Source organism: Siphateles boraxobius, unplaced genomic scaffold (assembly GCF_051911475.1).
Source record: "Siphateles boraxobius isolate OS27281-9 unplaced genomic scaffold, OSU_SipBor_1 22, whole genome shotgun sequence".
NCBI classification, from domain to species: domain Eukaryota; kingdom Metazoa; phylum Chordata; class Actinopteri; order Cypriniformes; family Leuciscidae; genus Siphateles; species Siphateles boraxobius.
In genome coordinates, this window is record NW_027508833.1 from 26,574,211 (window position 1) to 26,589,966 (window position 15,756).

Sequence of the window (15,756 nt, forward strand, 5' to 3'; positions counted from 1 at the left end):
TCCGAAGACACGATTGGCCAGTGGCGGTTTTCGGGCGTGGCTTAGCACTCAGAGCCGCTTAGGGCCCCGCCGCCACTAGGGGGCCCCCTAACTACAGATGGTAGTCGCCGCGGTTTCAGAGAAATGGTTCCAGAGCCATTTAGCAATTAATTTAAATTTTTTAAATAGACCTGTCTTGCCAAATGGATTTCTCTTCTTTTCTTTTTTAACAGATTACAATGTGGCACTTTTATTTATTTTCTATTTTTGAACTTGATACACATTTTGACACAGCTGCACTTTTATTTTCTCTATTTTTGAATTTCATGCAAGTTATGACACAGCTGGACTTTTATTTTCTTTATTTTTGTACTTGCTGTTATGTTATTTGATGTAGATAGTTTGTATTTAGATACTACTTGTCACTTCAATAAATTGGAAAATTTTAAGCTTGTTGCGTATTTCATTAGCATTGTGTTGCGTTGGGGGCTGGTTGGGCTTGAAAATTCCCCTTTGTCCAAAGTGGGGAATGACCGAAAAAGTTTGAGAACCACTGCAGTCAACCAACCGTGTCAGATCGTTGTCTTCCCTGGACTTGGAAATTTGACCGCAAAAATGAAACGAGTCTATCCATCGGGTGCAGAAAAAGGAAAAAGAAGAATATGTTTAAATCACTTCAGAATGAAGCAAAGTAATTACTGGTACAACTTCTCCCTCTTTTTAAAGTGTGGAAAAGGCAAAAGAAGTTGAAAGATCGAGACTCCAGCAACACCTGTAGTAGGCCTATATGCAACAACTTTATTGAAGGTTTGTTAGATTGGGGTTAGATTGTATACAGATCCTCTTGATCTGCTTTCTACATGTTTCTTTGACTGTCTCAGTCTCACGCACGCTGCACGTGAGTTAACCACGCCTACTTTTGTACATGTCGCGGTATACACGGAGTAAAAAAATCTGTTACGGTTGACATTTTCTACCGCGGTAACGATATACCGTCATACCGCCCAGCCATACATTGATTTATCAGTAGATATATTTTGCTTCTTGTATTGGTTTGAATTATTGTTTATCTAAAGACATTATTTTAAACTGATTCAGAACACTGAAAATCATCAAAAGGCTACAAAATATAATGAAATATGATTTTATTTAGTTATTTAGTAATAAATAAATTGCTGAGATAAATAGGGGTTGTTGTTTAGTAAATGCATCCACAGGTTAATATTTTGCCAACAAAACTGTGTTGATCTTCTGTGAATCAAAGTTCACAGTCCAGGTCTCAGTGTAACACGGATTTCTTTACATAAATAACTATAATATGGACGGTACACGTAGTAGGTCAAACTGCCACGGTTGATTTAAATCTAACTTTCTTGGCTGGTATCCTGTTTTATTCTTGTGTGGCTATTTCCTGTTTGCTCTACTGGATAAAAATAGAAAACTGGTCCCTTTTAATGAAGTAATGTGTGTTTTCTTGCTTTGGGGATGTGTTTATGTTTCAGGAACAGCCTGATGATTCGGGACAGACAGAACCAACCATCCCTGTGTGTCTACTTTCAAGTCAAGCAGGAAACTCAGAGTCTGTGTGAGACAGACATGATGGTATGTCTCATTTTCCCCACAATGTTAAAATAGCCATGAAAACCCAAAGGTCAGAGATCCAGCATAAAACTTCTCACATACATAAACATGGAGAATCCAGCTGGACGCAAACTAGACAAAAATATTGGTTGCACTTTATTTTACAGCATGTGCACTTACTTACAGTACAGTGTACTTACTTACGAAAGTACTGGGTAATATAAGGTAACTACATGGGTTAAGGTTAGGTTTATGGGGGTAGGTTCAGGGTTAGTAGCTAGTTATTGCAATTACTATAAGTGTATAGTATGTACATGAAGAGCAGGACTGTAAAATAAAGCGTTACCAAAATATTTATTCTAATAGGTAATAGTTGGATAGGTTCACAAGCAGATATTACTAGATGCATGCTGGTTACTGCTGTGTAACTATCTGGTTAAATTGTAGGTTACTTTGAAAGGCTGATCTAGGAACTGTTGTAAAGCAACTACAGACTGTCTCCACTAAGAGGCCAATAATTTCTGCCTGATCTCAGATCAGAGTGACTCAAAGTCTGGTATCAGAGTCATATCTGAATGCACACAGGGAAGATAATCATGCATGAGCACACCCCCTTTTAACACGCATGTATGCAACAGATAAATTTGCATCTGCCTCTGTATTCATAACACACACACACACACACACACACACACACACACACACACACACACACACACACACACACACACACACACACACACACACACACACACACACACACACACACGAGTTCTCTTAATGTTTTTGAGTCAGATAATCTTATTTGTCAAATGCTAAGAAAGCTAAATAAAAGTACTATTTTAAAATTATGAACCAAAGAATGAAAATTTATTGGTCCAAGTTTGAACATATTCAAACATATTACAACATTGTATTTCTCAAAAAATTTTCACGGCCCCATAGCACCAATGCTATTGTAGTCTAATACTTCAAATAAATGTTGACTGAAATAAACCATAAAAAATGTAAACTTTAATTTGTTGTAATAAAATAGCTAAAACAGAAATAAAATGAATAAAAACTATATAGAGAATAACTAATGAAAATGACAAACACAATTTTTTTTTTTTTTTACTAAAACTGAACAATGAAAATGGAAAACATAAAAATAAAAGAAATTCAAAATATAAATACAAACTATATAAAAGTAGTATCTCATTTGGGTCAATGTATCATTCCTTTTTTTGTGTCAGCTTGATTCTTCGTTTTTATGTTCAGGGGAAGAAAATTAATAAACAGCCTGAATATTCAATCTCTATAGTGGGCAGGTTTGGTTGACCAAAGATTAAACCGTGGCGTCCTCAGTTGTTCCGTGCAACAGTTCCTCGGGGCCTTGGGTTTTGATCGATCGGATCACAAGTGGACGTCGCTAAATACAGTTGTAAACAGGGTCTAAAACGTTTTGAGCTCGTCCAATTTTAAGAGGTAGACGTTCTGCATAGTGTAAACGTTCCTGTGGTCGAAATGCGTTCGAACAGCCACAAAAGAGAGAAGGGTCAGTCTGCGTCCCTCAGTTCTACAAACCACGCCTCTGCAAGTTACGCCTCCCACGAAAAAACAAACGAGCGTGGATGTCATTGACTAAAACAATCTTTTGAAGTAAATTTTATGTTTTATGAATCAAATGTTAGTAAGGCTAACTTATATTGCTTTAGAATCTTATGAAGTATGAAATAACAGCTATTAGTAAAACAAAATAAATGATACAATCAATTATCAATGATTCTAAAATAACACTGCCAAGCATTGGTTTGTGGCCTCCTGGGACCCTAGTTTAAAAACACCCAAGCAAACCATCAGGCACAGTTAATAAAATGCATTGGTAATATTAAAGAAGTTAAATGTTGTTTATTTTAACTTTTTTTCTTTTTTCTTTTTTTTCAGACTGAGGGAGAGGAAGATGATGATGATGGTGTTGGTTTATAGTCTTGACAGATGACAATGAGCCTGTAGAGGTTGAGGACAACCACTAGGAAGTTCTTGATAGCAAAGAAGACCAACATCTGGTGGAACACATCAAAGTATATCATCACAATAAGACGCACCACGAGAAAGGGCCCGTCCTGGATAAACAAACTCTCAACGATGTTCCAAATATCTGTACTGTGTCTCGACAAGAGCATGTTGCAACAGACTTCTCCACCCGTGGACTCATCTGGGTTCTGCGGCCGAGATGTTACTACTGTAACATACATGAAAGAGAGAAACAAAAGCTGTGGTTTTCAACTTAGCATTCATCAAAGAATTCTGAAAAAACAAATGCATCAGTTTCCATGAAAATATTAAGCAGCACAACTGTTTTCAACATAGATAACATATGTTTCTTGAGCACCAAATCAGAATATTAGAACGATTTCTGAAGGATCATGTGACACTGAGGATTGGAGTATTGATGCCAGAAATTCAGCTTTGAAATTCAGTTTTTTTAAAACATATGGAAAAAGAAAACATTTTAAATTGTAATAATATTTCAGAATATTACGTTTGTAAATTCAAAATCAAATAAATGCAGCTTTGGTGATTGTAAGAGACTTTTTTCATTAAATTTCTATTTGAACAGTTATGACAAACAAATATTGTGTTTATTCAGTTGCCTGTGTAGTAGAGAATCTTAGTCTTGGAGAAGTTTTGATAGCTAATTGCTCTGTGTCATAGGAAATCATGTTTTGTATACAGTTCATGCTGTCACTAGTTCAATAAAAAGTTTTATTTTCAATAAAGTTGAAGTTGCTGGATTTTACTAGAGTTGAAAAGGCGGTCTCTTCAGTTTTTTCAGAGGGCCACAGAGCACTTTGCTTGAAATCAATGACTAAATGTTTACCCCCCCCCCCCCCAAAAAAAAAAACTTTTAATGAATGTTTTTAATCCATTATATGTTTGGAAAAGAAAGTTATGTGCCTTTCTGGGTGTTTATCGAAACAAAACAAAATATATTTGATTTAAATGACATTATTTTTACAGAGCAGTGAGCAATGGCACGTTTGCAGAAGTGAAAAGTCTGTTACACTTATGGAAAATGGTTCAAAAGATCCAAGAAAATCCACCCCTTTCTTCTTTCTGCGAGGTTTGGTAATAGATACATGTACTGTAGCTGCCAAAACTCTCATTCCTCAAAGGGATACAGGCATGGAGCATAACTAAACAAAAACACATGCTGTTGATATACAAATGACTGAAGCACTACTTTGAGTTACATCCCAAACCTCTAGTTTGTGTGAGATCCAGGGGTAAGAAAAATACTTTTGATGGAGCAAGATGAAAGATTCCACGGGACAGCAGGGGTCTCCTCCAGTCACTTGAGAGATCCTGAACCATTTTGTAGGTCATATTCTGTTTTTCAAAGCAGTATCTGTGACGTTTGATGGTGGGGTGTTAAAGAAGCACATGTTAACACAGTTAAACACGTTATCACAAACCTGCCAGGTGCAAAGGAAACTGCAACATACTCCACGTCCACACTGCCAAAATAATATACACCAGCTGATGGTTGTTCTCCCTATAACACAAAGTGAAGAATGTGTTATGGAGATTTTTTACAAAATAATGTACTAGCATTTATATGTGAGTCTATCTCTTATCATAAATATCAGTAGGAAATTATGACTGGCATAACAGAGAGCAGATTCTCAGACACCAATACTTATCTCTGTTTTCTACCAAACAAACAATTATGAATATCCAACGACCTATTCTCAGGAAACTGGTAATTTGTGTTCACACGATGACCAATGATATCACATGACAGGAAAAACAAAAGATCCTCAACGTAGTCACATTATATTTGTCAGCGTTTTTTTTTTTTTTTTTTTGCAGCAGCAGCAGAGAATGTAGTTCTCTAATGAACTGTAGTGTGTAATGCAAAAGAAAAATGAAAAAATTATACTTTTATAAAATGTTTGTTATTATCAGAAAAGCAGCTAACTCACATGTCACCATGCATCTTAAGTGGAGTTTTGTGGATTATATATAAATACATACCCCAAAAAATAAAGCCTTTTTAAATAAAACATATAAAATTTTGTCTGTTTTTTCCTAAACTGCTTTATGTACAGTAACAGTGTGACTCTGTGTTTCCCCCTTTTTTCTAGTATTTTGGTTTAGTCCTGTTCAGTTTTTTCCGCTCCTCGTTTGTCTCCAGTTGTTTCACATGTGTTTAGTTAATTATCTTCATCCGTGTCACCTGTCTCCTATTAATTATACTCATCAGTCTCTGTATTTAGTGTCCCTCAGTTCTTTCAGTCTTGGTCCATTCTTGTTTGTAGTATGACGTGTGTTTTGACTCTTGAGATTTATTCTAATAAATTCCTGTCTACAGTTCCTCATCGTCTTCCTCGTGATTCCTAGTAAACCACGTTACGTAACACTTTAGGGATTTTCTGAGAAAATGACGATTTTTTTTCTTTCTCTCTCATAAATATACTGTGCAACAATATTGAATAATGTGGTGTAATATTTGCTAGTAAATGCCAGTTACATTTACTTTCATTTTGAACTTCACAGAGCTGACATTCATTGCACAAAACACAGATTCCATTTACATTGAATCATTTTGCAGATGTTTTTGTCCAAAGCGGCATACAAATGAGAACAATAGAAACAACAATGTGTAAGTGCTGTAACAAGTCCCAGTTAGTCTAGCACAGTGCACGTAGCAAGGTTTTTTCTCTCTATAGAACAGAATAGAAAAGGTTAGAATTAATTAGTCAAGTGTTAAAGCTCCAATAGGTAACTTTTGTAAACAAATATTTGTTAAAACTGTCATTATGTCCTGACAGTAGAATATGAGACAGATAATCTGTGAAAAAAATCAAGCTCCTCTGGCTCCTCCCTGTGGTCCTATTGCCATTTGCAGAAATACACCGCTCCCGGTCAGAAACAACCAATCAGAGCCAGGAGGAATGTCTTAGCAGTGTCAATCACGCTCGTGTACGCGCTGATCACCCCTCTCTTGCACAGCGCGAGCGCGTACCGTCGTTCGTGACTCTCCTGTTCTAACTCGTTCATCCAAATGAACGAATCTTTTTTCGAGTCATTTCATTCATTAGAAGTCAACGAAATGACTCGAAAAAAGATTTGTTCATTTTGAACAAATCTTTTTGAACGAGTCTTTTTTGGAGTCATTTCGTTAATTCAACGAAAGAAATGACTCGAAAAAAGATTTGTTCATTTTGAACAAATCTTTTTGAACGAGTCTTTTTTGGAGTCATTTCGTTCATTCAACGAACGAAATGACTCGAAAAAAGATTCGTTCATTTGGATGAACGAGTTCAAACAGGATCACGAACGTGCATCACAGAACAGAGCAAGGCGAGCATTTGTGCTTATAAAACAAAGTTTTTTATTTATTTTTGAAATGACCGATCGTTTCGCTAGATAAGACCCTTATTCATCGTCTGGTATCGTTTAAAGCCCTTTGAAGCTGCGCTGAAACTGTCATTTGGTCCTTGAAACGTTTGTGTCCTATTGAAGTCCATTATATGGAGAAAAAGCCTGGAATGTTTTCATCAAAAACCTTAATTTCTTTTCGACTGAAGAAAGAAAGACATGGACATCTTGGATAACATGGGGGTGAGTAAATTATCAGCAAAAGTTTTTTTAAAAGTGAACTAATCCTTTAACGTTATTTAACTAGCTATTTATAACTTATAGAAAGAGTGCAACCTTATAAAGTTACATGTATTGCAAAATACATAATGATTTGTAAGGGAGTCACGATTTCGATTTTAAATCGAAATCGATTGAAATTAATTCACAAACTCAAAAATCGAAAAATAAAAAATGGAATCGTCGATACTGCCACGCCCCCATGTCGCGCCCGTGATGGAAAGTTCGGATCATTTTACTGACTCTATTGTTCCATCTCGTTCATCAAAATTAACTAATCTTTTTTCTAGTCATTTCAGGGGCTTTACATGTTATACTGTTACAGGCAAATTCCCCGAACACATCCAACGCAATCTTGATCATATTCTGAATTAAGAAATCATTATAATGCAGTCAAAAGTAATTTACAGGGAACATTAATACTTGACCTTCCGAGTCTTTTGTTCATTTGTCGCGTGACAGAGGCAATGAACGGATCGTTCATGAACGACTCATCACGGCGCGGGAAAAAAACACACGTGTTGAAAGGCTGTGAGTCCTCTAACTTGGATTCTATGCCCGAGCCCGAACTTGGCCGATATTTCCCGTCACTATCCTCGGGCCGGGCTCTTGATCTATAGACGTGCACTCCCAACGCAATAGACTGCGGCGCGGGACTAGATTTGATGGCCGAGTGCGAGCGCGGGCGGTAATGCACTCACTCTGTGTGTGCGGGAGAATAAAAAGATTTGCGGGACTCCCGCAAATTAGAAATATCTATGAATAAAACATAAAAACTAATACATTTTTTTCATCTGTTGCAGAAAAGCAACAAGAACAACTAAAACAAAATAGAAACGATTTACAGGCCAGAGTTTCTATTTATAACATGTTTGCAGCGTTGAGCGATTTAGCCAATCACAGACATATGTGTTGATTTCTTGAACGCAATGTCCAATCAGAAGCATTCAAGATAGACTCTCCTCACCGCTCAAAACGGACTTTTTGTTCAGTGCTGAATTCTGTAAGCTGGCAAATCCTCTAATTATAACAAACAAAGTGTAGGCTATATATTATGAAAGATTCATTGTGCAGTCAGCTTCACTGATAATAACAGAGATGTGTGAGATTGCGATGAACTGATGTCAGCTTTTTAGGAGCAACAGCAACCTGTGCTTAAAAAAAAAAATCGAGAATCGAATCTAACCGTGACCTTAGAATCGAAAATGTAATCGAATCGAGGATTTGGAGAATCGTGACACCCCTAGTTACATGTATTGCAAAATACATAATGATTTGAGGACCAAGTTTGTAGTCAAAGTATGGGCAGGCCATAGTCAATGTAAAGCATATTGTTGATGTTTTGTCCCTATTAGTGAATGTTCCATAACTGTTTATAATCCGCCGTTATGGTGGTCCTGCTTACTAGCCTGCGCGTTCACGGCAAGCTCCGCTGTGGGGGAGGAGCTGTGGAGGGAGGGCTGTAGCACAGCAGAGGGCAAGGGGGTTGGACCTGTAAGTTGTGCTTGTTCAAATTTTCAGGCTAAGTCAACATTTTCTCAAAACTCTCTACTGCAGCTTTAATGAAAAAGATGCATCCTGAAAACGGCTAAAGACTCAGCATCTCGGGTTGAGTTAGGTCAAGGCAGGTCATTCCACCATCAAGGAACAGTCAAGGTAAGGGTTAGTGAAAGTGATTTCGTGCCTCTTTGAGATGGCACCACAAGGTGCCGTTCACTTGCAGAACAAAGGCTTCTGGAGGGCACATAAGTCTGAAGTAATGAGTTTAGTTACAGGGGTGCAGAGCCAGTGGTTGTGTAGGCAAACATCAGTGCCTTGAATTTGATGCAAGCGTCTATTGGCATCCAGTGCAAAAGTTTGAAAGAGAAATGTCATTGGTTTTTATTATTTTCTCAGTTATATGCTAATTGTGATGAGTGATTTTTGAGAAATATGATTACTGAATGTTCAGCGATAGCCGTTTCAAATGAAAGGCACAAATGGCACCTGAGAATAGACTGGACAAATAATCATCACTCAAATCCAGAAATACAGCATTCAGCATCATTACTCCAATCTTCTGTGACACATGATCCTTTAGAAATCATTCTAATATGTTGATTTGGTGCTAAAAAACATTTCTTATTATCACAGTTGAAAAAAGTGTGTAATATTCTTGTGGAAGCGGTGATAAAAAAAAATTCAGGATTCTTTGATGAATAGGATTCTTGTTTTCAGGATTCTTGTTTGAAATATAAACATTTGTAACATTATAAATGTCTTTACTGTAATTTTGATCGATTTAATGCATAAATGAAAGTATTAATTTCTTTTTAAAAAATAAATATTTTTTGAAAAGGTTTGATATCATTTGAATGGTAGTGCACATCAAAAATAGTATGTGAACTGGTATTCAGTCAGGCTTTTGTCTATTGACAAAGAACAGGAAGTACCCACTTGACATCAGAGAGTGTTTCACTAGTGAATTCCAGAATGTCTGCCGCCGTGCCAACGAAGATGAGCAAAAGCTGAGACAGCTCGTCACGGGTTACTCCGCCCCCTAGTGGGAGTAGCCACTTTCCAAGGATGAGAAGAATAAGCAGAACTTGATGAAGACCAAGAATCCAGTCATTCGGACAGACAGATGTGAGCATGCGCTCCAGGTGCTGAAAGACATAACACAATATTATTGTCACGTTTGGTCTGTGTTTAAGTTGCGTTTGACTGTTTCCAGATCAGTTTGTGTTTGTGTTTATTTGTTACCATGGTTTTTGATTTGCCCTCATGTGTCACACCTGTTTTTAATTAATTACCTAGTTTCCTAGTTTTATTTTCCCTAGTATTTATATATATAGCACTCATTTTCAGTAATCTGATCTCATCTAATATATGTGGCTGTTCTATTCGCAATGTTAATTATATTATTATCTATTCGCTGAGTTTCTTAAAGAAAACTGCTTGCGTATAGATCCTGCCTTTATTTTCCATTTTATTGCAACCCTTGCTGACAATAAACACATCACACCACTGAACATAAAGAGGAATAGTCTCTTCATTCCCAAGAAATATGAACTGAAATTCACAAGGGTATGATGAATCATATTAGTAAAGAAGATGATTTAGCGCTTCTGCACTTACATTCAGAATGCAAGTTAATGGATCAACTCAATGGATAATTTGTATATAAAATGTATTATTATCTATTTGACCCTGAAGGGTCCCACTTTATATTAAAGGGCTTTAAGTGCTATGTACTTACATTGAAACTAATAATTTGATACAATTTACTTATTGTGTACATATACATGTTCTTACATTGTACTGATATTTTAAAAATACCTGCATGTAATTACAGCTGTAATTAATGTATGTTATTACATTTGTAATTACACTGTTGACCTTACACCTTAACCCACCCTTAAACCTACCCATACCACCAAACCTGTCCTAACCTTACCTGTATCACACCTCAATAGCAGCAAATGTGCTTTACAGTACAACATGAATACAATAAGTACATTGTATATATTTTTCAATGTAAGTACATAATACTTAAAGCCACTTAATATAAAGTGGGACCATCTGGAGTAACGTTATATCTTAATTCTTAAGAAAGACAAACGGCAAGACAATTCTAATGAAAACGGTCTGTGTTGTGGGCCACAAGAAATTAATTACATCACAAATTGAAAGCACATGTGATTTATACATATAAATAGCAGATACATTACAGTCAGAGAGTTAGTCACTTTTTAACAGTAATACAATAAACCGTAAATGAAAAACTTAAAATAAAAGATTACCTTTAGTGTTTCATTAACCATAGTGCCATTTGAAGGCAATATGCTCTTGACATTGTCCCAAGAGTCCAGTTTCCTACACTGCAAGACACAAAAATTGCAGAGAAGAGTTTAATGAGAGGAAAAAGACACTCAGAATATCAACTTATATATGAGCATGATTAGTTTAAACTGATTTCACATATGCATAGGGATAGTCTACCTAAAAATGAAAAAAATAAGATATTTTGAAGAATGTTGCAAACCAAACAGTGTTTGATTCCCATTGACTTCCACAATATGAAAGAAAAAAATAAAGTGGAAGTAAATTTGAACTGAAACTTATCAACATTCTTCTAAATATCTTCTTTTGTGTTTAGCTAAAGAAAGTAGGTCATACAGGTTTGGAACGACATGAGGGTGAGCAAATGATGACAGAAATGATGACTTTTTGGGACAAAGTTGTTGTCCTCAACCAAAAATGAATCGGAATAAGAATGTGAATAAAAATAGTGTGTTGGTTATTGCACATGTTTAGGGTTTACTAAAAAAAACTAAAACATATTTTGCACATAAAAGAAAGTCATATATGTTTGAATGGATAAAATGAGAGTGAATAAACAATGACAGAAATTAATTTTTTTTGAGTGAACTGTCCCTTTAAGAGAAAAACGTCAAAATTCTACTGAAAGAATGGGTATAGAATAATACCTGAGGGTCAGTGGCTTTGTTTTCCTGATGATGTAACTCTAGAATCCATATGGATGGAATAATGCTGATGAGGAACAATAGAATGGCTGGAGAAAACCTGAAATATGACAGAAGATGTTTGCATTATTTTTACAGAACATATACAAATAGGCCAACACTTAACTGAACACTTAACATTAACTGGGATGATGTTATCAATTGCAATTGTTTCTTTCAAGCAGACACTGGTTAAATGGATAGTTCTCAACAAAATGAAATTTCTGTCATTAATTACTTACCCTTGTGCCGTTCCAAACTCGTAAGACTTTCGTTCATCTTCAGAACACAAACTAAGATCTTTTTGATGAAATCTGAGAGATGTCTGTCTTTGACAGTCTAACTTACGCAATTACTAATTTGACACTACTTCCATAAAGAGTTTGTGAAACTAATCCATATGAATTGAGTGGTTTAGTCAAAATTTCCTTAAGAGACACGATTGCTTTATATGATGAACAGATTGAATTCAGGCTTTTATTCACATATAAACATTCATCAACTCATAATCAGTTATGGTAAATGGAAGCTCAAACCTGTTCGCTTGACTTGTGAGATCCAATGAGGTTAATTCTTGTGTTATGCAGCAGGTTTGAGCTTCTGCGAGAGGTTTTATCTTATGTGTCAAGCATATTAGGTTCAGCTTGATGAATGTTCACTGATCAATTTTTTATATGAATAAAAGCCTAAATCAAATATGTTCATCATATAAAGTGATCATGTCTCTTCAAAAAATTCTGCCTAAACCATTCAATTCATTTGGTTTAGTTTTACAAACTCTTTATGAACTTTTTGATGCGTCAAAATGGTAGTTGCTTTGCTGTCAACGGAGGGACAGGAATCACTCAGATTTTTATTAAAAATATCTTCATTTACGTTCCGAAGATGAAAGAAAGTCTTATGGTTTTTCTTATGGGAACGACATGAGGGTGAGTAATTAATGACAGAATTTTAATTTTGGGGTTAACTAACCATTTAAGGTCATTGCCGACCACTCAGATTATACTAGACCATTAGTGTCTTTCACACACATCCTTTAGTTTACTTTGTCAGCAGTAACAATAGGACTACAGTAGCAGGATGTTGAGGGGGCGGGAGGGAGTGAGGAATGTCGATAACTTTTTAGGAAAATTGAATTTAAAATATTACTGAAACCCTATAAACGAAGTCAAATAAAAGCCATGAAACATTTTCAGCTCTAAATATATTGAATAGAAGTAATTTACACCAAGAGTGTGAATCCATCCAGCAGAAAATGATCAACAGCTGACGTGAAGATCAGTGTGTCATCAGCACTGTAACTGTTAAATCGTGTTTAATAATATATTATGTCACTCACCATTTGTAGTCTTTCCCTTTCCTTTGTTTTAAAGTGACGAACATCTCCACGACCAGAGGAAGGAAAAGGATAGTCAGTAGCCAGTACATGTTGTCATTTTTCACAGTTTTTACTCTCCAGACGCCGATGAGAGAGACCAGAATGAACAAGGACCTGGTTATGATCGCACACACGAATTTAACTAAAATCATCGTAAAGACAACACAACAGTGTCCCGGGTTTGTGCGGTGTAAAATGAGCTTGTAGAGTCCCGTTGAGTCCCCAGATAGTGTTAAATCCTCCCACTAGCGTCAGTGTGTGAAATGAAATCGCTTACAGAGGTGAACTGTTCTGAAGACACTGATGGAGGAACCCTGACAAATTTTGTATACATGACCGTGCAATTTAATGTACGTTTATTGTATATATGGACGCTGTTTCTTTATATGTTAGCAAAATAATTTCTAAGCTTTTTTTCCCAAGGTCCTCCAAATGGTGGTCAATACGTCAATCGAGTGGGAGCTGAACTTCAAGCTCCACTCATTGGCTCTGCAGTGAGCAGCCAAAAGGAAACGTGTGAAACTTTATGTGACCGGTAGAGGGCGGCATTCATATTTCTATGGGCCTGTGGGCCAATAAAGTACACAGATCTGTATTGTTTTCTCTTAAATTACCCCCCTCCCTCCTGTGGTGTTTGTCATCTCATAAACAACCGCTAGAAAAACACAACACCAATAATTTATTACAGACCATTATAGAGACTATAAACTTGGAGTTACAGAGTGGTGATCCATAGACTGTGTGTAAATTAGTATTTTTTACTGTATGCAAGCAGATTCTCTGCCTTTATTGCAACTCAAAATATGATGCTTTTGACAGAGGGATTACAGGAGGAGGACAAAGTAATAGATAATGTTAACTTAATGTAAAGGCGACGAACTGAAGGTCACTGCCCAACAAGGGTTATTTGAAGGATTTTTTTGACTGATAAGAATGTTGTAAGTTATCTGAGACACTCAAATGCAATGTCTTAAGATAACTGAGCACAGGCCCACTCCTTCCATCACAATTGGGATGTAATTTTAAAGGTGAATTTCCACCACAAAATTTAAGGAAATCTTCCAGAATCTCTGTGGGAAAGGGGTTGATTCGTGTAAAATAAACGCTTCAGTTAGCACTTCAAAAGTTGCCATTGAATTGCCTGTAACAGTAAGATTAATGATTTTAGAAGGTCTGATATCATAATTTTTCTTAAAGAAGCACACATAGTAGCCCTGATCCTCTCGGTGAATGTCGTTAAAATGAAGAGACACATCGCCATGGACGATTCTGTCCTTTGAAACTGACACTGTCCACAAACACTGGATCCACAGAGAGCCAGATTTCCACTGAAGCTCCACATGAGTCCACTTCTTCCATTGCACAAATGCAGCCTCTGAGCCTGACCAATCACCACAGCCGAAACAAGACAAAACGACAATCTGTAAAACCAAGCACTTTGAGATCTGTGGACTAAAAAAAAGATGGAAAGTATGAGAAATGAATATGAAATATACTTTGAGAAAAGCATTGTGACACCTCATCAGGTTTACAATGGGGCTTTTTACAATGATTGGAGAAAAAATGTTTTTATCGAACATTGATTGAGCAAAATATTTTGTGTGAAAATAAATCATAAAAGGTTTATTTTGTTTAAAAATATAAATGAGGTGGTGACGTAGGACTACTTTGTTTATTTTGATAAATAAAAGAATAATTCATTTTTGTTCAATAAATATACTGTCATTAAAATTTGAAACAATACAGAAACAAAATTATTTAAAAAAGTAAAGATTCTGAAAGCATTGAATGAGATCCCATAATAATTTAATAGCTTTACATTTGTAACAGTAAATATGATATTTTATTATATGTATATGATGAACATGATATTAACCAACTGAATCTAACCATGTCATGTCAACAAGTCAGAGCGTTCCTCGCGGCTCGGGTCCTGCTTCTGCCTCGGCAGAGTGGCGGTTCAAGTCGTGGGGTTCGCAAATGGATCTGACAGAGGGGTTAGAGACGGGCCTTGCCCTTTCTCTGCCTTTACCTGTCTGATCCAGTGAAGCGCCGGTCCGGTACTACAATCATCCGGTTCTGAGGAGCTGGATGTTATCAGTATCGAGACAGGAGATACTGATGTCTCGTCACTTCAGTGCATGTGAGGAGCTAGTGGAGGTTACTACTCGTGCCATAGCTAAACTAAACATTGACTGGCCGGCCGAGAAACAGGAGCGCCGTCAGAAAAGCAAACTTGACGAGCGCTTTCTGCTGTCACATAGCTATACAACCTCCACATCGGGGCTTGGCGCTCTTTCCCGACCTTCACACTAAGGTGTCGGTGTCGTGAAAGAGACCAGTTTCGTACGGTGTGTTTAGCCCACAAACGTCAATGTATTCTAACATCCATGGGCTTAAGCAACACGGTTATGGGTGCCTAGGGCTGTAGAGACGCCCCTCAAAGCCACTGAGAGCTACATCGGCATTGGTGGGTAAGGCATATTCGGCGGCAGGTCAGGCCGCGGCGTGTCTGCACTAGGGCTGGGTATCGTTTAAATTTTAACGATTCCGAGTCTGCTTATTGAATCTGGTTCTTATCGATTCTTGTTTCCGATTCCATTTTTGCATCTCTTGAGACCTGAAACAGATATTGCCCACTGTGGTTCTCCCTCACTCATCCAGCTC

At 36.8% G+C, this 15,756-nt stretch overlaps 1 protein-coding gene across 1 annotated transcript; it reads right to left on the reverse strand.

Annotated features, from left to right (window-relative positions):
• Positions 1-2,408: 2,408 nt before the first annotated feature.
• Positions 2,409-13,490, reverse strand: tmem26a (transmembrane protein 26a). The gene is made up of 6 exons (XM_077239320.1): positions 13,051-13,490; positions 11,676-11,772; positions 10,989-11,066; positions 9,643-9,851; positions 5,019-5,098; positions 2,409-3,784 (listed from the first exon to the last, which is right to left on the reverse strand). Exons 1-6 carry the CDS (start codon positions 13,239-13,241, stop codon positions 3,483-3,485), a joined length of 957 nt encoding a protein of 318 aa, XP_077095435.1. The 5' UTR covers positions 13,242-13,490; the 3' UTR covers positions 2,409-3,482.
• Positions 13,491-15,756: the final 2,266 nt, after the last annotated feature.

Bases quoted from the DNA above. Each gene is read 5' to 3' on its own strand.
- tmem26a (XM_077239320.1), bottom strand. From the start codon at position 13,241: ATGATTTTAGTTAAATTCGTGTGTGCGATCATAACCAGGTCCTTGTTC. The intron at 11,067-11,675 runs GTATTATTCTAT...TGTGTCTTGCAG, and splicing joins ACAAAGCCACTGACCCTCAG to TGTAGGAAACTGGACTCTTG. The intron at 3,785-5,018 runs GTTTGTGATAAC...TGTATGTTACAG, and splicing joins GTTTCCTTTGCACCTGGCAG to TAGTAACATCTCGGCCGCAG.